A 22445-nucleotide genomic window follows, 5' to 3' on the forward strand; every position below is an offset into this window, starting at 1 on the left:
ATAGAACTCGGAAAATTAGAGGGGAATTCCTCAAGGCAGTATTATTGGACCTTTATGTATATATATCAGTGATATGTGTAAAGAAGTGGAATTAAAGATAAGGCTTTTTGCAGATGATGTTATTCTGTACAGGGTAATAAATAAGTTACAAGATTGTGAGCAACTGCAAAATTACCTTGATAATATTCTGACACGGACGGCAGGCAATGGTATGGAAATTCTAAGTTCCCATGGAGGGAATTATGCAGTTATCAGACTGTGCTTCATAAATAAGCTTCTGATAAGTTCACCTGCATACACCCCAGCGTCAGTGGGTAGGGTCTGACACATCCCACTCTGAAGAGTCTAGTGTCAGACCTAAGACGAAACGCTCGTTAATAGAGCAAACACCGGAAAAGCCATCCATCTAATTTTTGATCTGAGGCAATGGTATGACGATAAACGGGGTTAAAAGTCAGGTTGTGAGTTTCACAAATAGGAAAAGTCCTCTCAGTTTTAATTACTGCGTTGATGGGGTGAAAGCTCCCTTTGGGGATCATTGTAAGTACCTTGGTCTTAATATAAGGGAAGATCTTGATTGGGGTAATCACATAAGTATGATTGTAAATAAAGGGTACAGATCTCTGCACATGATTCTGAGGGTATTTAGGGGTTGTAGTAAGGATGTAAAGGAGAGTGCATATAAGTCTCTGGTAAGACCCCAACTAGAGTATGGTTCCAGTGTATGGGACCCACACCAGGATTACCTGATTCAAGAACTAGAAAAAATCCAAAGAAAGGCAGCTTGATTTGTTCTGGGTGATTTCCGACAAAATAGTAGAGTTACAAAAATGTTGCAGAGTTTGGGCTGGGAAGACTTGCGAGAACGGAGACGATTAAGTGGTATGTTATTCACAGCAATTATAATAAGAAGTATTTCTTGTTCAGTACAAATCACCTTTTTGGTGTTTACACTTTCATACAATTAAATTCTCTAAGGGACATGTTTCACTCATATAAAGAGCATCTTGAGCCTTAATTTTAATCTTAAAATGATGTTCTTGAACAGTTGTAAACATATTAAAAAGTCAATATTAAAATTTCAGTGGTCTAAAAACAACATTGTATGAAGGTATAAACACCAAAAAGGTGATTTGTATTGAACAAGAAATACTTCTTATTAACATAATTACTGACTGTAATAAGCATTCATTCGATACGGAGTAACCATGAGGATAATGACCTGTAATAAGTGTTGAGTGTCTTCAAAGTCAGGAATGTGGCGTGATGACACCATATGACGAATAAGTTTGAAAGTGGCAATCTGGCAAACTTTAAGTAGAAAGATCACAAATGAAAAGACTTAAGTTGGAATTCAATGGACAATTCATTTTCTTGCAATCACTTAAGGAAAGAGTTGATAGGAAGAAATACCAAGGAGATTCAATGCCTTTCCAATTTCTTTGCAATCATTAAGAAAAGGTAGGAAAACAACAGATAGCAATCTGCCAGCTGGGTGACTGCCTAAAGCAGATCAATAGTGATTTTGATTTAATTTTTTATTTTGATTCTTTGTAATTTGTCCTTGTAAGGTTAATGAGTTAAATTGCTCCATTTTCCAGGCGAGCCAGATATCAGAGGAGGATGTGAAGAAGCTGAACTTCCCCAGTTTCTTGGGCCCAGAGCCTCCAGACGTGTTCAACCACCTGTACTTGCTCTTGAGAGGACTGCAGCCTCCTCCATTCCCACACATCAGCATGGTCAATCCGGACACTCGTAACGTAGTCCAGGTAGCTGCTTCTCACTTCATTTGAATACTTCCATTTGTTATTTTGATGCAAGTTGTTGTTGTTGTTGTTGTTGTTGTTGTTGTTGTTGTTGTTGTTGTTGTTGTTGTTGTTGTTGTTGTTGTTGTTGTTGTTGTTGTTGTTGTTGTTGTTGTTGTTGTTGTTGTTGTTGTTGTTGTTGTTGTTGTTGTTGTTGTTGTTGTTTGAGTCATCAGTCCATAGACTGGATTGATGCAGCCTTCCATGCCACCCTATCCTGACCTAATCTTTTCGTTTGTACATAACTACTACATCCTATTACAAGATATTAGAATCATTCTATATTGACAGTTTCAAATGCTGGGGCTGTACCTTAATTAAGGCCACGGCCGCTTCCTTCCAACTCCTAGGCCTTTCCTATCCCATTGTCGCCATAAGACCTATCTGTGTCGGTGCGACGTTAAAGCCCTTAGCTATTGACAGTTTTCACTTTACAAAGGTAAAATTAAGTGCATCCTCCTAATTCAGTACCTTATATAATTCCATCATTACATGGAGTAATCTAATTGAAACATGTTTCAGGTCGTTTGAGGCATCTTCAGTGAGAAAAGAGAGGGGTTGAACTAATTTACATAATACAAGCCAAAAATGTGGAAAAAAAACATAATGAAGGAACAAATGAAAAAACGAAAGAGACACATGACTGAAATAAAAACAACCTAGTATACAATATTTACATCATGTGGAGCAAAAAACAACTCTCTGCGTTAAAATTCAGTGAAAACAGAGGTTAATACAAAACATAATTGAATCTAAAAACTGTGTTAACCTAAGAAAAAAAAAAATGAAAACAAATGATAGCGAGGTTGTGGACCTCTTACCTTACAAAATTTGGTTTTATAACAATTCAAAACAGGATGAAATCACTGTGTCTTAGGTTCTTCATTCATGATTTGATCTATCCATCTTACCTTCAGCATTCTTCTGTAAAACCACATTTCTATTCTGTTTCTTTCTGAGCTAGTTATCGTCCACGCTCTTCAAACACATCTTTCTAATTCCTACATCAATGTTCAAAGTGAGCAAATTTCTTTTCTTAAGAAAGGCTTTCCTTGCTTGTGTCCTCCTTACTTCTGTCATCGTTTGATATTTTGCTGCCCAACTAACTTCCTCATGTTGTACTCCTTCCCCAAACCTCACAGATCTTCTGCAGTCCCAGATGTAATGACATTCAGAAAATCTCAGGGTTTTAATTTCCTCTCCTGGGATTGTGATTCACTTCCTCTTTGCTTTCCTTTACTGCCTGTTATTGAAAGGGAGGGGGGACAAACTGCATCCTTGCCTAACTCCTTTCTGGATTCCTGCTTCTTTTTCAAAGTCCTTGATTCTTATGCCTGCAGACTGATTTTTATACAGATTGTAGATAATTCTTCGTTCTCGGTATCTGATCCTGATCACCTTCAGAATCTTAAATAGCTTGGTCCAGTCAAAATTATCGAATGCCTTTTCTAGATCTACTAATGTCATGTACATGGGACTTGTCTTTCTCAGTTTGATCCTCTAAGATGAGTCAAGATTGCTTTACATGTTCCTACATTTCTTCTGTACCAAATTGATCTTCTTCAGACTAACTTTCAGTGTGTATTTCCATTCTTCTGTAAATAATACATGTGAGAGTTATAACTCAAAATTGAAATTTGTAACTGAAAAATGTGATAGTTCTGTTGTTTTGTAAGGAAAGCTTAATGTGTCTTAAAAACCCTTCGCTCTTTTAGAAGTAAATTATGACTTAAGGCTCAGCCGGCTCTCCACCACAGTTCATCCTATGCGTGGAGACAATAACTGCTTGTGTCCTTTCGCTTCGCCCTTGGTCTCTTTGCATCTGAGAGTCCTGCTGAGCTTGAGCTGCAAATATAACAGTGAAATGAGGCTTCCACTCACTGATGCTTTCTTGTATAAGACTTCCTTTCATCTTTCTTATGGAAGCTCTTGTTCTTTTCCAACTTCAACATTATTAAGTTTGTGAATCGACACAGCCTTCATGCCTTTCTCTTCCTCGTCTTCGAAGGGTGGGAGCTCTTTCGATTAATGTTAGAGTAGAACCACCACCACTATACAGAAAGTAAGAATGTGTGCTAATGTAATAACAAGAAAATGTACAAATATCAAGAGCACATACACCACTACCATTAGTTTCCTATTTCAGCCTGGTTGGGATGTTAATGACACCTTTACATCTTCCTCAGTCCAACTCGACTGTGTTCCAATCCAATCACCATTCTTGATTGAGCCTTCAGTATTGCTTCAATCATCCTTCCGTCTTCCAAACCATCTCCGACTATTTATCTCCATCTGCCTCAAAGCTTTGCTATTCCGATTTCCTTTCTTACATTTTCATTTCTTATTCTGTCCTTTCATATGATTCATACTGGCCTGTCTTTTTGTCAGTGTTCATATGTCAGTATGTAAGCCTTATATATCACCTCTTTACACTTCCTTCTTCCAGATCAATTTCCTCACATTATATCCTTTTCCTGATAAGCGTCTGTGGCTCAGGCAGCAGCGCACAGGCCTCCCACCGCTGGGTTCCGTGGTTCAAATCCCGGTCGCTGCCTGGAAAACAGGTTGTAGGTTTTCTTGTACTGATCTCTCTGTTACATGTTCGATCAGTCCTGAGTCCCCAAGTACTTGAAATTTTCCACAGTTCGAAGGTTTTTAGAGCACATTCTTCCTCGTCTAGTCAACACCAGTATACTCGCTCAGCTGCCTGGGCACTGCTGCAACATTACTTGCACATGTTTGGTCATTTGCTTTCCTGATACAGCTTGGGTTCAAATTCCACTGTCACCCTGGAGACGGTTTTACTGAAGGAATAAAATCAGTATAACACTCTTTTTTTTATTATTTATTATTCTTTGATGGGATTTCACTGATGACGGGAATGTGTTCCTGAAACATGTATGAATAAATAATTTTCATTGTATTGACAACGTGGACCTATTTTAAATCTTAATCTTGTTAGACAATTTAGTACATAATCAAATGAAATACCTGTTATGGTTAAATTTATCAACACTGAGACCTCTGTGTGTCAGTGCAATATAAAGAAGAAAAAGAAGAAGAAAATGAATAAATGTTTGTGTTCTGCTTGTATTGCAGTTGACTGCTCTGGTTGTGCACGGTGCCGCTAATCCCAAGCTGCAGCTGGAGGGGTTTGTTAAGATTGTGGTGCCGCCTGGAAGTCGAGTTAGTCCCGTAGCGTCCCGCGACACGGCGCCCAGTGCCGAGTACCCGTACCCTCAGCGCGTGGTGATGCTCCTCGTTGAGTTGGGTGAGTGGATTCCTGTACTTGAACTTTGTAAGAAAGTGGTGATTGTACCCCATTCATTGACACAGTAAGACCCTGCTTTGCTGTTCTGGGCATATAGAGAGATACGAAGACACAGTAGAACGAAGATAGAAACAAGGTCAAACACGGAAGGACAAGGGCAATCTCCTAGAAATGCATTTCTTCTCTGACTCCAGGATTTCGACCCAATCACAGCACAACAGATATGATTTTCTGTGCTAGACAAATGCAGGAGAAATGCAAAGAACAACATAAATCTCCATCTCCTAAGACGAAACGCTGGTTAATAGTGCTAACGCCTGAAAAGCCTTACATCTGATATGTTTTATAACATACGGCGGTATCTGATCTGGTCCCGCGGAAGACTTTGGCTTGAGCTTTTTTAACGCTAGTTCAACATCCTCTACAGTAATGCTGTCAGTGTGGATATTGCCAGTGGTTCCCGATGGAACTTTTGGAATGTTATACTGAGCTCTATTTTGGGAATATACAGACCGAAAGTACGTTGCAAACCCTTCCGTAATATTCCTATAATTCTCTAATATTTTAGAGTCGTATTCATAGGTATTGCGATTATTGTTGTTTTTTCTTTTATTCTTTACCCACGTCCAAAAGGTTTTGGTGTTATCAGTGACATCCTGCTCTACAGTTTTTACATAATCGTTATATGAGGACTTAATTGCCGACTTAGTTTCGGACCTTAACCCTTTAAATTGCCTATTGTAATATTCTGAAAGGTGCTTCCGTTTTCGGTAGTATTCTTTTTCTTTCAGTTTTTGTTTTATGCTCTCTGTGAACCAAATTGGGAATGTCCTGACTTTCCACGAGCCACTTTTAGGAACAGTCTCATCTAACACTGCGTACATTTTAGAATAAAGACAGGCTACTGCTTTGTCTACATCAGTGCATTCGTACAGGTCTTCCCAAGTAAGATCTCTTAGTCCTGTGAACAAGTGTTAAAATTTAGCTTTTTTGAAATTATAAGTATTTTGAGCTTTCCTTTTACAGTTTCCATGGTTTGGAGTGATATGTACTTCTGTTTCTAGGGCGGGGTGATGGGAGTCCTCAGGTAGCAGCGGATCAGTGTTCTGTTTACAGGTGACATTCGTTATTGCCTGACTGGCGAATACTAAACCTAAAGTTTTACATTTACTATTGGGAACGGAATTATAGGAATTCAAGTTGTGTAAACTGAGGAAGTTTTTTAGATCTTGGGTTTGTCTTGTTAAATTTAAGTCTCTGTTTTCATTAATTACTGTTGGCACGTTAAAGTCTCCAGTAATGATGACATTACTATCCATTATTTCATAGTGAGATTCCATCCACCTAAATACCTCACAATGAACCTCTAGTTTTGCGCTTGGAGGTACGTACACATGAATTAGATACCAGACCTTTCCCTGAATATTTACCTTCAGAAATAACCCCCCGAAGTGTTCAGTTGTTTGCTCAAACTTGAGAACAGGTAATCCGCTTTTAACTGCAATAACCACCCCACCTCCCCGCCCCGTTGAGCCCCTTACTCTGTCGGCACGGTATAATTTGTACTTATTACAACAGACCTCGTTATCATAGACACTAGCATCTAGCCAGGATTCAGTGAGCATTATAACATCGAAATTATTACTAAGAATATTTACATTTAAGTCATCTAGTTTAGTCTTAAGACCACGTACATTCTGGTAATAAATGGAAAGCCTACTCTTCTCCATCACAATTAGAATTTAGATAGGTCATCCTGGTTATTTATAATAATGACTCCAGACCCTTGGGTCTTGTGTATTTTAATTATACCGTTCCTTACCCAAATGTAAGCGTAATTCTTCTCCCTCCAGACTGTACGGGCCTGGGAGAGCAACTTCTTCTTCTGAGGGGACAGACTCTCGTTTACGTATATGATGTTATCACCAGGAAATCCTAGTTGTCTGTTGGAGAGATTTCGCTTCACTCGCCTCCGCTCCATGAAGTGGTCCTTGTCCATTCTTCTTACAAATTTCACTATGATCCCGCAGTGTTTCTGGTTTGGTGCCTTAGGGAGTCGATGGCAAGCATCCAGTCATTTCTTCTTTAAGTTCTATGTCCAATGCACGCCCGACTTTCTTTACCGTGTCTAGAACGAATTCATTCAGTATATCCGGAATCCCATGTATTTCGATGGTATTCCTTCTCGTATACTGTTCAGCGTCCCCCACACGGATTTCTAAGGATTTTATTTTATCCTTCAGAAGATGATTTTCCTGGGTGAGGTTTTCTATATCTTGAAAACACTGTTGTTTGGAAATCAGAAGTACAGTATCATCTAATTTCTTGTGACACAGTTCAAGGGAATTACCTAAATCTGTCTCTCGAGTCCTCTGGTCTTCCTTCATTTGCCTCATTTCTTCAGTTAACTCTTTCAATAATTCGTAAATGCTGTCTAAAGAGGGGGCGCTCGTGGTAGTCAATGATGTTGATTTCCACGCACTGTTTCTTGGTTCATGTCTTGTACACTTACCGCAAGTCCACTCCATGTATCTGTTTACACTGTTCGTACACTTTTTTGTGGTACCACTTTTTACATGCCACGCACTGTACGTTGCTAGTCCTACCCAAGTCGACTGCACATTCTTCGCAGGCGCTCATTTCGCTGAGTTGTTTATGTGCTCCTTATTTCTCAAATTACTCGGGTTTATTGGTTAATCAGAATATTGTCACTTTGGTAGTAGTTGTGAAATACTGCACACCACAGATACACTCGCAAGTCCCGATCTGACACTAGTTAATACACACTTTGCAGGAGCTCGTTATTCTCGTGTTCTTCACTCAGTTGCCATTTCCATGATTCTCATAGGGAACCTAAAATATTTGTTCCGAATGAGTAAATTTATAATAAGGGACCAACTATCATTACGATTATGTTATGGAGTTCGGAACAGATTGTTGCACCTTTCATATATAAAAGGCATGGGAGGTTTTGGGATTGCCTACAACTGTTTTGGTCCTAATAGAAGACTGCAAATGTTATGTTTTTATGTTAAAATGTCATAAAAACTGCAGTTGTTTTATTTGCGCAGCATTGGATTTAAAAAGTTTGTATAATTTCTCACTCATACTGACTTGTGCAGCAAGTGCCCTTTCTAGCTGAGTTCAAGGTCACGAATAACCGTAATTTCTGAAGTTTTGATGATATTTTTCCTCTTTCCAATTTGACTGTGATTAGTGACGAGCAGAATTGAATATAATGCATTTGAGAACTTTTGAGAATCGATACTTATATTTAAAACCATATTCTAGAGTTCTAGTTCAGTATAACCTGTAAAAGTCGATGTAGGTCTAATTTACGCTGTGCAAGTTTTCCAGAAATTGGCTACGAGCAGTATACCAGTGACCAAATTACAAGGAAGATTTTAAAAAGAAGGAATTTTGCTATCATGTTGGGTGCTTTTGTATCTAATGTGCTTTATTATGTTAGATCAGAGAATTAAAAGCTATTTGTGGTCAATTGTTGTTTGGTTTGGCGTTATTAGATTTTTCGAAGAGTTTAGCTGATCAAAGTTGCTGAACTGAAAGAAGTTTTCACGGTAAACTGATAAAGTTTCCCTGGTAAAAGTTAATGTGAATTTTTGAGATTTTAAACTCGCGTAGCTGTAATTAATGTTTGAAGCCAACCTCGCGGTCTAACTTGCTGCCTCTCACCCGGAGGGCCCGGGTTCAATTCCCGGCCAGGTCAGGCATTTTTACCTGGATATGAGGGCTGGTTCCAGGTCCATTCAGCCTACGTGATTACCTTTAATTGAGGAGCTATCGAACGGTGAGATGGTTCTAGAGAACCAGGAGTAATGGCCAAGAGGATTCGTCACACAGACCTGTGTCACCTGGTAAACTGCAGATCTTCGGGCTGATCATCAGTCGCTTGGTAGGCGAAGGCCCATTAGGGCTGTAGTTTTGTTCGGTTTAGGAGTGTTTTTAAGATTCTAGTTATACATATTTCATTTTTGTGATGTTTAACCAAATTGTTGATGGTTTTCATTCGTTCCCAGATTTTCTATTTTGCCTTATTGTACGCATTTTTTCCTGAGTTCCATCCAAAAACAGAGAATCGAGGTTCCATTGTACCTGGATAAAAAAGAAAAACAGTAAGCTTCCAGAAACCTCTATATGTATCAGAAGATATCGAATATACGAATATTATAGATGTCACGGTCATCAGGTCCAGATGTGCCCTTGACATCCAAACTGATAAGCGATACTATACATCGTGTGATGCATTGCAGCCTTCTTCACTAATTGATAAAATCCTCTTACAGTCGATCGTATATGGATTGATTTATGCGGAGATTACAAGAATTAAATCGATGGGTAATTTGGGTTTTCCTGCTGAGTGTTCTTCATTTACAAACAAAGCATTGCTTTTATTTTGTACTTCAGAGTTGACATGCAACGGATTACGTTAAGCTGTGATTTTATTTAATAAAAAATTGTAGTAGTGTGCAAATGTTTCTCAAGCTGGAATTTGTTTTAAAACTTTATATAATTCTTTTAAGTGCTGTCACAGGTGGAAGTGAGGTGGACCGAGTGTGGGGCCAGTGGTTGTTGAGGCTTGGAGAAAGCACCCAGAATAATCTGGAATCTCCTGGTGAGTGGATCCAGCAGGAGTAATGCCAGTGACAGTGATCCATTCATCACGTGGAATGGTGAACTGTTAGTCGGGATAAGGAAGAAGAGGCGTAGGTGTCTCTGTCTCCTGGAAGCCTCTCCTGTCCCCACACACCATATTATTATTATTATTATTATTATTATTATTATTATTATTATTATTATTATTCATTATTTGGCCGAATTGCTCAGAGAAAAGAGCACTGGCCTGTGATCTGATCTTGGGTTGTGCAATACTTTTTTTTTTTTTTTGCTAGGGGCTTTACGTCGCGCCGACACAGATAGGTCTTATGGCGACGATGGGATAGGAAAGGCCTAGGAGTTGGAAGGAAGCGGCCGTGGCCTTAATTAAGGTACAGCCCCAGCAAGCATTTGCCTGGTGTGAAAATGGGAAACCACGGAAAACCATTTTCAGGGTTTCCGATAGTGGGATTCGAACCTACTATCTCCCGGATGCAAGCTCACAGCCACGCGCCTCTACGCGCACGGCCAACTCGCCCGGTTTGTGCAATACTGACCCAGTCTAATGGTATCTGAAGGTGCTTAAGATGCCTGCTTCTTGTTGGTAGATTTATTGGCACTGAAGAGAAGAGTGGGATAAAATTCCTCAACTGTGACGTCTATAAAAATTGTGCAGGAGCTATGTCAAAGCCATGGCTGCTGGTCTTTTGAGCTTAGAACGTATCACTTGAATGGTGAGTGGGTGTTCAGAGAGACTTCGAGAAAGTTTATTAAAATGTTTCAAATTTTGTGAAATCACACTGTTTCCACTCTCCATATAGTTTGGATGTTTTCAGGTTTATCTGTCTCTGTAGGATGAATGGCTCAGTCATACCTTCTTTATAGGCTGTCTTACACCCAGTATCCTGAGATTGTTCCCTCTTTCTACTCATCTTCATTTGCAGTAGGTATCTATTTCACACACTTAGTCAAGTTTCCTCATCATATCAATAGCTCTCTCATGGACTAAATGAGTAACACCTTGCTGCTCCAAACTCCGATTTCACACAAAATGGCGCTAGCGCATGCTCATTTGCAAGCTATTTGGATAGATCTTCGGATCTTCCTTCTAGCTTTTATAGTTATGAAATTATTGGAGGAAGTCACACAACAGTTTTAGTAAGATACTCTGTACAACATACTGTATATAAGAATGAATTGACAAGGACAATACAATATATCAAGGAAATGTCTTGGGACTAGTTTCAGCCACTTACTGGTCATCGATATAACAGGCTATGTGATAACAAAACATATGTATAACAGACAAAGACAATGTTACAGGAATAATTATAACATTAAATTAAATTTCATATAATAACAAAATTTATGATTATGACCTTCTTGTCATGATATGATGTCTTAAAGTTCACTTAGGACCTCACGCAAAGAAGTAAATCTCTAATGTCTGAATTAGAACAGCCTGGAAGAAGCAGGCAGGCCATGCAACAAAGGAGTGGGCAGGGAACTTTGTACTTGTACATGTACAATTAAAATATTAAAATTGAACCTTACCTGTTACACGTCTCTTTCCGCTTCTTCAGTTGTTGTTTGTTCCTGGGTATGTGCACACAAGTATAAAGAATGAGACTTTTCCATCTAATCAATACTATATTATATAAAGTGTTTAAAATATTTCAATCACATTAAAACACAGTACCGGTTTCAACCTGTTAATTAGGTCATCGTCAGCTGCTGAAGAACCTGCTTATTCAATAACGATTGTACAATGTAAAACTAAACACGAATGCTACGTATTCCCATAAAATATATTGCTAAATACAACAGGGTGCAGTTCTTAAAGTCTAAAGAGTCTCTGACATCCTTGTGTCAAGTTTAAATCTTGCGCTGTAATGTCAACATTATATCCAACGGTTGTACGAGGTAAATTCAAAAGTGCATTGTTGCGCCGCAAATATGCGGAAGGATGTCATCTTCAGTAGTATATGTTCTTGCTTTATAGGTACTTATGCTCACCCTCGGTCCATTATTCTGCTGATAAACATGCTTGTTTTTACCAAGACTTCTTGTTAAGTTGCTGTACATGAAGTACTGATAAGTGTGAGTGCTCCCCTCTTCATACTTGAGTTCCACTCGGCTAAAGTCAAATGATCTATGAAAGAAGAAAAGCAAGGTAGAAATTAGTAACTAATAGAGAGTGCCTATTGAATGTGTTGTGTGTTACTTAGTGCGAATTTGATATGTCATTGAGCATGTTCGGGAGCATGCTGCACACTGTTCCGTGTACGTCGCGTGGCTGTTGTAGCATTAAGATTAGTGGAGTGCAGTGTGTCTTTTGGGGTGTGTGTGGATTTATGTTTGCTGATTCTTTTTAGATATGTATCTTTTAGAATAGGAATGGGTGTGTTAAAAAGAATGTTTGCTTTATCTGTGATTTCATTGAGGTTGAAGTTAGGAATAGCATACTGGTCCATACTGATGTAAAAATCTTCCATTATATTGAGCAATGGGCTTGTGAGGTTCATATTTAAAATTTCCTTGTCATTCTTGATGTTAGTGAATTTATGCTTGTAATCCTCGACATGTTGCCCTGTGAATGGAAATGTTATGTTTTATAGCATTGATATGTTCGTTGTAGTGAATAGAAAAACTTGTACCGGTGCGCCCGATGTAATCGTTGCGGTATACTCCTGAGTGGCTGTATTTATTGTTTTCATTGACTGATTTAGTATTACATAAAAGGGAAGCATTATTACGTGTGGTTTTGTAAGCTATTCTTAAATTTGTCTTTTGAAAACATTAGTTATGTGGGTGTTGTTAAAAGTGCGTAGTCTTTCTACTTAGTTTGGATTTTGGTTGATGTTTAATTTTGTGAATAATTTTATTTATCATGTTTCTATTGTATCCATTGTGCTTTGCTATTTTGTAAATTAGGTTTAGTTCTAAGATAGTGGTATATTGAAAACTCTGTATATCATACTGTATTATGCTACTTTTTGTGTGCGTTAGGGTGAGTGGAATCTATTTTTATTGTATTGGGTGTTTGTGTAGGTTTTCTATAGATTTTGTATGTTGAGTGGTTTTCAATTTTGGTGACAGATAATGTCAAGATAATTCAGTGTGATCTTTTTCAATTTCCATCTTAAATTTTATATGTGGATCTATTTTGTTTAACTCTTCAAGTATATTGTTTTTGTTTGTAAACCTGCAGTCTAAAACAACGAATATATCATATATATATATATATATATATCATCTACAAATCTACACCAAAATTATATATTGTTGATTTTGGTAATTTCTGAGTCCTTCAAGTAATCTATATAGATTTCAGCTATTATTCCTGAAGTTGGTGAACCCATGGATAGGCCTTGCTGTGTATAGATGGTATCATGGAATCTAAAGTAATCATTGTTGTGGACAAATTCAAGTAAATTATATATATATATATATATAATTAAAGTAATGAATTAATGAAATTAATGAATTCATCTATTTAAAGGACACTTAGATTACTGTGATTTTTAAAATTGGATTCTATTAATTTTATTGTTTGCTGTGTGGGTATGTTAGGATACATGTTAATGATATTAAAATTAACATGATTTTAACATTGTAGCATAATATTTTAATGGAGCGTGTGTCATTCTCGTGACACAAGGATGTCAAAACCTTTTTAGACTTCAAGAACAACACCCTGTTGTATATAACATTATATTTTAATGGAGCGTGTGGCATTCATGTTTAGTCTAAGTAATGTTTTACATTGTACAATCGTTCTTGAATAAGCAGGTTCTTCAGCAGCTGACGATGACCTAATTAACAGGTCAAAACCAGTGTTTTAATGTGATTGAAATATTTTAGACACTTTGTATAATAAAGTATTGATTAGGTTTAGTTTAGTTTAGTTTAGTTTATTGCCTTTCTTATATGGCGGGGCTCAGGCTATGAAGCCTGCTATTATGCCAAACCATACTATACAACAGCTTTATACAATTTACAGAATAATATACATAAAATCATTTTTACATATATTTCTAAAAATCACTAAGAGTAATTTACTTAATCTCTATAATTTTGTATCCTTATTGATAATTAAGAGCTAATTATTAAATTTTTACGTTGGTGAAATCTACTTTTTACATATTTGAGTACCACATTAAACATTTCCTTTTAAATAGCCTCGGATTGCCTATGCCTCTAATCTCAGCTGGGATTGAGTTCCAGGAACGTATGGTAGCAGGTATGAATGAGTTGTTGTGCGAGTTACTGTGGAATGGGAATGGACAAGAGGGAACGTGTGGATGACCTTGAGGGAGCTCTATCGGAAGGGGAGAGGTATTTAAAGTCTGTTCTAAGATAGTCCGGTTTGCTTGTTTGAAGAATACTGTGGAGAAGGGAAACAGCGTGGTATTTATGTCGTTCAGTCAATCTTGGCCATGACAGCTGAGAGAGGAAAGGGCTAATATGAGTTTGTATTAAAATATTTAATATGAATTGAACACAAGCATTGTAGGCTCGCTGTAGTCGACATGAAAGTGTTTTGCTCATACTATTATAAACTACATCTCCGTAGTCAAATATTGGAAATATTAGACTCTGTACTAATAATTTTCTTGTGTTTCTTGCAAGGAAGTCCCTCATCCTTTTTGCAGAATGTAATGAGTAGAATACTCTTTGACAAATTTTTGTGACGTGTTCCGACCAACTTAAATATTTATCGAATACTACTCCAAGGTTCTTTACATGATCGCTAAATGTTACTGGTATTCCACTGAGCATAACACTGGGTATAGACGTGTTTTGTATTTTAGCAGGAGATTTATACGTGCCAATTATGATGGCCTGTGATTTTGATGGGTTCACTTTCAGGCCATGTCTGCTAGTCCAGTCATTAACATTTGCTAGGTCTTCATTTAACTTAGTGATTGAATTGTTTAAGTCATTAGGCTTTGTGTGAATATATAACTGAATATCATCTGCATACAGGTGATATTTACAATTGGTCAGCGTCTCAGATAAGTCATTCATGTACAATGAGAACAAAAGTGGTGACAATACTCCTCCCTAAGCCACGCCCATCTTAGTGGTTTGCCACGAAGATGTATCGTTTCCCACTGATACGCGCTGCTGATGATCACTAAGATAGGAGTGTACCCAGGTTAAAGTGCTGTAAGAAAATTTCAGCGCCTTAAGTTTAGCGAGTAATATGTCTCTGTCTACACAATCGAAGGCTTTGCTTAAGTCCAAGAGAACAAGTATAGTCATTTGTCCTTTATCTATCGCTAGTTGCATGTCATTTGTCACTTTAATGCAGTGGCAGTACTGTGGTTTTGTCTGAATCCCGATTGATATTTGTCAAGTAAGTTGTACTGTATAAGATATTCAGTCATTTGTTTATGTACTATTTTCTCCAACAATTTTCCTAATATAGGAAGGATACTTACAGGATGATAATCTTCGGGACTGTTGGGGTTGTTGTTTTTAGGGAAAGGTCGGATGATTGCATGTTTCCAATTCGAAGGAAACACTCCAGTCATGAGTGAGTTATTAATGATATGCGTGACCGCTGGAAGTATGATGTCTGTGATTCTTTTTAAAAGAGACAGGTTGATTCCATCATGGCCAGTGGACCCTGACTTTATTTCACTGAAGACTTCCCTAACGTCACTGGGGGTCACATGAGAAAAGTAGAACTGCTCGCCATTATGTCTTGTTTTTGAGGATATTCTGTTAATTACTGCTGCTTTGGTCTGTTCGTCAATCTGAGAGGATCGTGAGCTAAAGTATGAGTTTAGGTCAGCTAATGGTACATTAAAGTTGTTGTCATTTGTCTTGTTCTTGCATAATCCCATGTCGCGAAGAGATTTCCAAATCTGACTAGAATTTTGAGTGTTCAAAATATCATAAGAGGACATATTTTAGCATTTCTTATTAACTGTGTTGTTTTGTTTCAGAGTTTTTTATACTTTCCGAAATTGTCAGATGTAGGATATTTCACGTAATAATTATAGGCTGCGTCTCTTATTTTCATCTGGTCGCGTATTTCTTGGGACAGCCATGGGTTTGAAGGTCTCTTTACTCTAACAGTGCGTAGTGGTGCATGTCTGTCATACAGAGTCAGAAGTAGTTCGTTAAAATGATTTACTTTCCTGTCAATGTCATTTATGCATTGAATGTTGTGCCATGGTGTGCTAAGAGCATCTTCAAAAAATGCGTCTTCATTAAAGTGTTTAAAATCTCTATATGTAATTAATTTCGGCTTGAATTTAGGGCACTTCAAGGAATATGCAGCGTAAACCATGTCATGTCGGGAGAGACCGGGAACGGGCATTTGTCCATGAGTTAGGATTTGGTTGGTATTATTAGTAATTATTAGATCGAGGAGCGTACGTGAGTTGGCAACATGGTGTGTAGGTTTTAGGGGTAGTATTGTCAAATTAATGGATGAAAACATCTCAGTCAATCGTTTTGTTTCGGTAGATTTGTTTTTCAAGTCTGTATTAAAATCTCCCATTAAAATCACATGCTCATACCTGGGTGTTAGATCATGATTTGTGATGTTACCAGTCTTCGGTGGACGATACACCACACCAAGCAAGCACTTCGTACCGCGAACTATGAGCTCAACGAACAGGAATTCAGGGCTACTGGAGAACTCACTGGGGGATTTTAATATCACCTTATACTTCACATCATCCCGTATGTACATACCGACTCCACCACCGAGCTTACCGCTCCTGTCATTCCTAACTAATGAATAACCATTCATACTAACAAGAGATGAAGGGATAGACTGACGCAACCACGACTCGGAGAATAGTATGGCATGCAGGTTGCAGGTTGAGATTATTTCAGAGAATTCCGGGAAATGCGGGAGAATGCTCTGAGTGTTTACATGAGCTATTTGTAAGGAGGTAGGGTAAGGCGAAAGAATGTCTTGAAGGTGATTAGCGGTACTTAGGGTGGGGGCTGGGAGATACAGGTAGTGACCTGCTCGGGACTGTGGGTTGGAGAGGCTGAAACTAGAGGCACCGGGCGAGTTGGCCGTGCGCATAGAGGCGCGCGGCTGTGAGCTTGCATCCGGGAGATAGTAGGTTCGAATCCCACTATCGGCAGCCCTGAAAATGGTTTTCCGTGGTTTCCCATTTTCACACCAGGCAAATGCTGGGGCTGTACCTTAATTAAGGCCACGGCCGCTTCCTTCCAACTCCTAGGCCTTTCCTATCCCATCGTCGCCATAAGACCTATCTGTGTCGGTGCGACGTAAAGCCCCTAGCAAAAAAAAACCAGAAAGAAACTAGAGGCATTTGTTTCCTGGTTACTTGTTGCTGCCAACTTAAAATTTAACTTTGGTTATAAAAGGAAAAACTACACTAGATAAAATTAAGAAATTAAAATTGAAATTAATGATAAAAATGTAGACTATAGCTACAGTTGAAATTCTGATTAAAGTTCTATACAGCGGTATTTAGTTTACAGAATGTCGGCTCATGGTTAGCGAATACGTTCGAGATCTTCACGGTTTGACACAGATATTTTAAGAGTTCCCTGCTTAACATAAATTATGCCATCCTTTGACCACACGTTCCGCACACTGAACTTACTTACAGCGTCCTGTAGAAGCCGCAGTCTCTCTGGGGTTAGGTCCTCTCTAATTGTTTTACTTGTACCCTTGAGTTTCTTTTTGTTTATAAACATCGCATTTCTTTTCCGGTACGAAACAAACTTAACAATTATGGGTCTTGGACGGCCAGGTTGACTTTTCCCAACCCTATGCGATCTGTCTATTTCATCCACTGAGAGTTCCACCCCAATTTCACGAGCAATATCAATGACAATATTGTCCGTGTTTTCTCCTGCAGTTTCTTCCACACCAAACACGCGCAAGCACTGTCTTCTTTGGTACTGCTCTAAACTGTCTGTTTTAATTTGCAGCTCCCTTTTTAATACCCTTATGGTCGTGTCTCTTTCTTCCAGCGCACGCTTTAGTTCCACGATCACGCTCGTATTGAAATTTATGGTTTCTTTCAGTTGCTCTACAACTGTCTTCGTCACCTGATCTTGGATGAGGTTGGCAAGTGTGTTGAGAGTCTCCTTACTGCTCCGCGCTTCCTGCACTGCTTGCTTCACAATGGCTTCCATTGGCACCTCTTTAACTTTGGGTGGCATGGTTGTTTTTGTAGATATTTCGCTTCAGGTTTCACTGAACACTTCACAAACACACTGACGTGAATAACTGTACTAGTTCGAGTAATGTATCACACTTGCGACTGTCAAACTGCTAAAATTCACCTCCTAATGCCGCACAAACCACGAGCCTTGTATTTCGTGACTATACACTATCCGCCATTTGTATGTAGTTGTGTTTATAGTTGTGTGCTCAAACTATCAATACAGACAATGAAGCTGATAGATTATAGCCTGGGTATGTGTGCATTGTTTGACATCACGAAGGAGTAAGTCAGTTACAACTTTGTTTAGCTGCTTGTTCCTTTTTATCACGTGCATTATTTCGGTTTTCTCCTCTTTTCAACCTATTTGCTCAGCACAAACAGCTCGTCACTTATGATTTGGGTTTTGCAAGGTCCCTTCCATCAAATAATTCAATTGTACCATCTCAAGTCTACTCATTGTGTGTATACTTGTTTAAACACAGCTGTGTTGCATTTGACACAACTCTCACCAATACATGTCACTCAGACTTTTACCAACTAAGTACACGAGGGTTATTTTAATTTTCAGCACCAGTGTAACAGCTCAGTTCCAATTGTACTTGTACTTACTAGGACTGTTCATTTTAGATTAATACCAGTGACAGTGTCACACATGACGAAACTCGACTAGTGGACTTTAATTTAAATTCACTAATTATAGTATTATCGATTGAGAGATTTTTTGCCTCTTTTGTAAAATAATAGCTCATGGTATGGGGTTATTGTAGTTACATCCTAATATTTGAACCATGGGCAACGGCTGAGTGGCCTAGTAAATGGTCCTGAGAGTCGGGATACCAGTTGCTACGGAATGGGAGTGGGCATCTCGGACATATTCTGAGTCATGGCCTTCCTTGTGCTCAGGCGGCTAGGACTATACAATCCACCGGTGGTCCATAACCCGTTAGAGGAGAGATCCTCACTTGGACTATGTGCAAGTAGGGTAGCATCCTGCTTCATGAATTTACCGAGCTCAGAACACTTTAAGCAAGCCTCGGACCTATGGGAGTAACGGAGTCCTACTCCCATTTGACAGGCGAGGGACTCCTTGGAAACAACTTGGCAAACAAAATGGAATTCGATACAGAGCTATCAATATTAATGGGACTTATGAAAGAAAGAAGGTAGAACTGGCTGAGTCAGCAAAGAGGATGCATCTGGATGTGCTAAGAGTAAGTGATATTCGGGTAAGGGGAGATAATGAGGAAGAAATAGGAGGTTATAAAGTGTACTTGATGGGTATTAAACAGGGAACGGCAGAGTGTGGGGTAGAGCTCTTCATCAGAAATACTATTGTATGCAACATAGTTTCTGTTAGGCATGTAAATCAGCGAATGATGTGGGTAGATTTGGCATTTGGAGGAATTAGGACGAGAATTGTCTCAGTGTATTCACCATGTGAGAGTGCAGATGAGGATGAAGTTGACAAGTCTTATGAAGCATTGAGTGTTATCGCAGTCAGGGTCAACAGCAATGATAGCTTAGGGCTAATGGGCAATTTCAATGCGAGAGTTGGAAATAGAACTGAAGGATACGAAAGGGTGATTGGTAAATGTGGGGAAGATATGGAAGCTAATGGGAATGGGAAGCATTTGCTGGACTTCTATGCTAGTATGGGTTTAGCTGTTACGAATACATTCTTCAAGCATAAGGCTATTCACCGCTACACATGGGAGGCTAGGGGTACCAGATCCATAATAGACTATATCTTAACCGACTTCAAATTCAGGAAATCCCTTAGAAATATACAGGTTTTCCGGAGATTTTTCAAACCACTATCGGTTTTGTAGTGAACTAAGTAGGGCCTCTATCTAGGACTAGGATAGAGAAAGTGAAATCTGTCTGCAAACGAATAAGGGTGGAAAATCTCCAGCATGAAGAAATTAGACAGAAATATGTGGATGTGATTAGTGAGAAGTTCTGAACAGTGGACAGTAAGCAGTTTCAGGATATAGAAAGAGACTGGGTGGCATACAGGGATGCTGTCGTAGAAACAGCAAGGGAATGCCAAGGAACAACTGTGTGTAAAGATGGGAAAAAGCGAACATCTTGGTGGAATGATGAAGTGAGAGCAGCTTGTAAATGTAAAAAGAAGGCTTATCAGAAATGGCTCCAAACAAGGGCTGAGGCAGACAGGGATTTGTACGTAGATGAAAGAAACAGAGCGAAACAAATAGTTGTTGAATCTAAAAAGAGGTCATGGGAAGATTTTGGTAATAACCTGGAAAGGCTAGGTCAAGCAGCAGGGAAACCTTTCTGGACAGTAGTAAAGAATCTTAGGAAGGGAGGGAAAAATAAAATGAACAGTGTTTTGGGTAATTCAGGTGAACTCATAATAGATCCCAGGGAATCACTGGACAGGTGAAGGAATATTTTGTAAATCTTCTCAACATGAAAGGAAATCTTCCTGGTGTTGTTGTGAACAACCAGGGAGGAGGAAAATAATGTTGGTGAAATTATGCTTGAGGAAGTGAAAAGGGCAGTAAAAAACCTCCATTATCATAAAGCAGTGGGAATAGACGAAATTTGACCTGAAATGGTGAAGTATAATGGGAAGGCAGGGATGAAATGGCTTCATAGAGTTTGTAACTTTGTCGACTCACTTTCACCGTATTCGTCATCCACACACTGCCACAGCTATGGAATTACTGTCAGCTGATTACCTGTGTCAAACCTGGATGATGTCATCGAGCCATCGACTCTACACTCCTCACGGACATTCTCGGCGTTTCTAGTGCCTTGTGTCATGCTTTTCCCTCTCCAACTGGCCCTATATAAACTGCGCTCTTTGCCTGCTATGGCGAGGCATTCTTTGGCTGTTAGAGAGAGGGCAACATCTTTGTGTTACGTTGATTTGAATTTTCATACGTGTATGGGACCATGAGGTATTTTGAACTTTGCATGACTATGTTCTGGAGTGGTTGTACTCGATTATATATCCATAAGTGAGCAGTTGGATGTCTAATTCCTTTTTTTTGGAATGCTGTTTTGGGTTATTTGAAATGAACTTTCGGTGTGTCAATAGTCTTGAAAATTAGTTTCATTCTTCTACTGTGTTATAGTCTAGCCTTCAGTTTGTTTACATTTATCATGTTGTGCTCGGTTACATTATCTTGAATATTAAGTGGGAGGGCTATGTGTCCAACACGGCAGTTCTTGACAAAGCACAGGTAAATAGCATCGAGGCAACAATCATTGCTCGTCAACTGAGCTTGTTAGGCCATGTTCACCGCGTGGGTGATACAAGGCTTCCCCGCCAAATTCTTTATGTGGACCTCATTGAGCCCCTTTTAAGGACCAGCTGAAAACACATCATGAAGACAACTGGTATAGATATACAGACATGGGAAGAACGTGCTGTGGACCGCTCTCTGTGGTGGAACACTACATCCACCGCTGTCAACTTGTTTGAAAGAGAACGCCGCAGACATCAAGAGGCCAAGCAACAAGCAAGAAAACTTGTCGATAAGAACCCCGCCCTCCTCCATCCATTCAGTGCGATTTGTGTGGGCATATGTTTTACGCTAGTATTGGTCCGTTTAGTCATTGTAAACACATCCATAAACTGAGTTGAACTGGTCATTGTAAAACAGGAAGAAGTTACTGTAACTGGTTGGCGAAACAGAAAATACTACAGGAATGCGCCACCTGCAAACAATTTACAGGAATAATTGACTCAAAGAGCATGACAGAACTCCCCCTCCCAAGGCGACAGTAACCTTAACTGTTTACCCCTGAAATTAAATTTAGGTAACATGCCAGGTTTTCACTCCATGAGTTTAGGTTATCATACGTTTAACTATTAAATGTACTGAGAATTAAAGTTTATCAAAAATTCGTACATTCTTACTCACAATATAAAATTACATTTCCATCTTGCCGATTTCACAAACAACATAATATATGATTCTGCACCAATCACTTTAAAATTTACACTGTACATACATACCTCATGTGGTATCTCTTATAACAGATTTAAACACACATAATTTTCACTCAACATATTAATTAGTAAGGACAAGGTGCCCCAACTAGCGTTATGATTATTTGCCAAGTACATCCCTAACCTAACACAACGCTCACTTCTTAAATCTTGACTTCTGAGCTTTTCCAATTGCCACAACCATCTGTAGGTTGTTTGGCTGCTCCAAAACATCACCACCCAGGAAACACTGCACCAATTCCCCTCATCTTTATCCAGATTGCAGACTGCTTTGGCTATTACTGACAATTTAGAAGTAGGCTACGAGATCTTCGTCCCATTTTGATCTCGTATATACACTGAACAAGAAGCACCATCACCGTTTGAGAATACCAAGTAATGTCACTGTATGATGTATTAACATAGACACATCAGCATGTTAGGTGATATCTTAGCTATGTACAATGTCAAGTCAGGTGTTGGCGAAGAAAATATCAAATTAAGTGAAGCGAAGAGAACTGCAGCCAAACAAGTATGAATGAAAACTGTTCACACACTGAGTCCATACTGGTTACTGAAACTGAATGCTCATCAGACAGTGTGAAAGAATAATGATT

The 22445-nt window shown here is 38.9% G+C and overlaps 1 protein-coding gene across 2 annotated transcripts in view; it reads left to right on the top strand.

Annotated features, from left to right (window-relative positions):
- Nucleotides 1–22445, top strand: part of shtd (shattered) — a 786765-nt gene that overhangs the window by 418089 nt on the left and 346231 nt on the right. For both annotated transcript variants that reach the window (XM_067155551.2, XM_068229717.1), the window contains exons 15-16: nucleotides 1602–1769; nucleotides 4905–5076. In XM_067155551.2, the coding sequence (XP_067011652.2) occupies nucleotides 1602–1769; nucleotides 4905–5076 (340 nt within the window). The remainder of the gene's footprint in view (nucleotides 1–1601; nucleotides 1770–4904; nucleotides 5077–22445) is intronic.

The sequence above is a fragment of the Anabrus simplex genome, chromosome 11 (genome assembly GCF_040414725.1).
Source record: "Anabrus simplex isolate iqAnaSimp1 chromosome 11, ASM4041472v1, whole genome shotgun sequence".
NCBI lineage: Eukaryota > Metazoa > Arthropoda > Insecta > Orthoptera > Tettigoniidae > Anabrus > Anabrus simplex.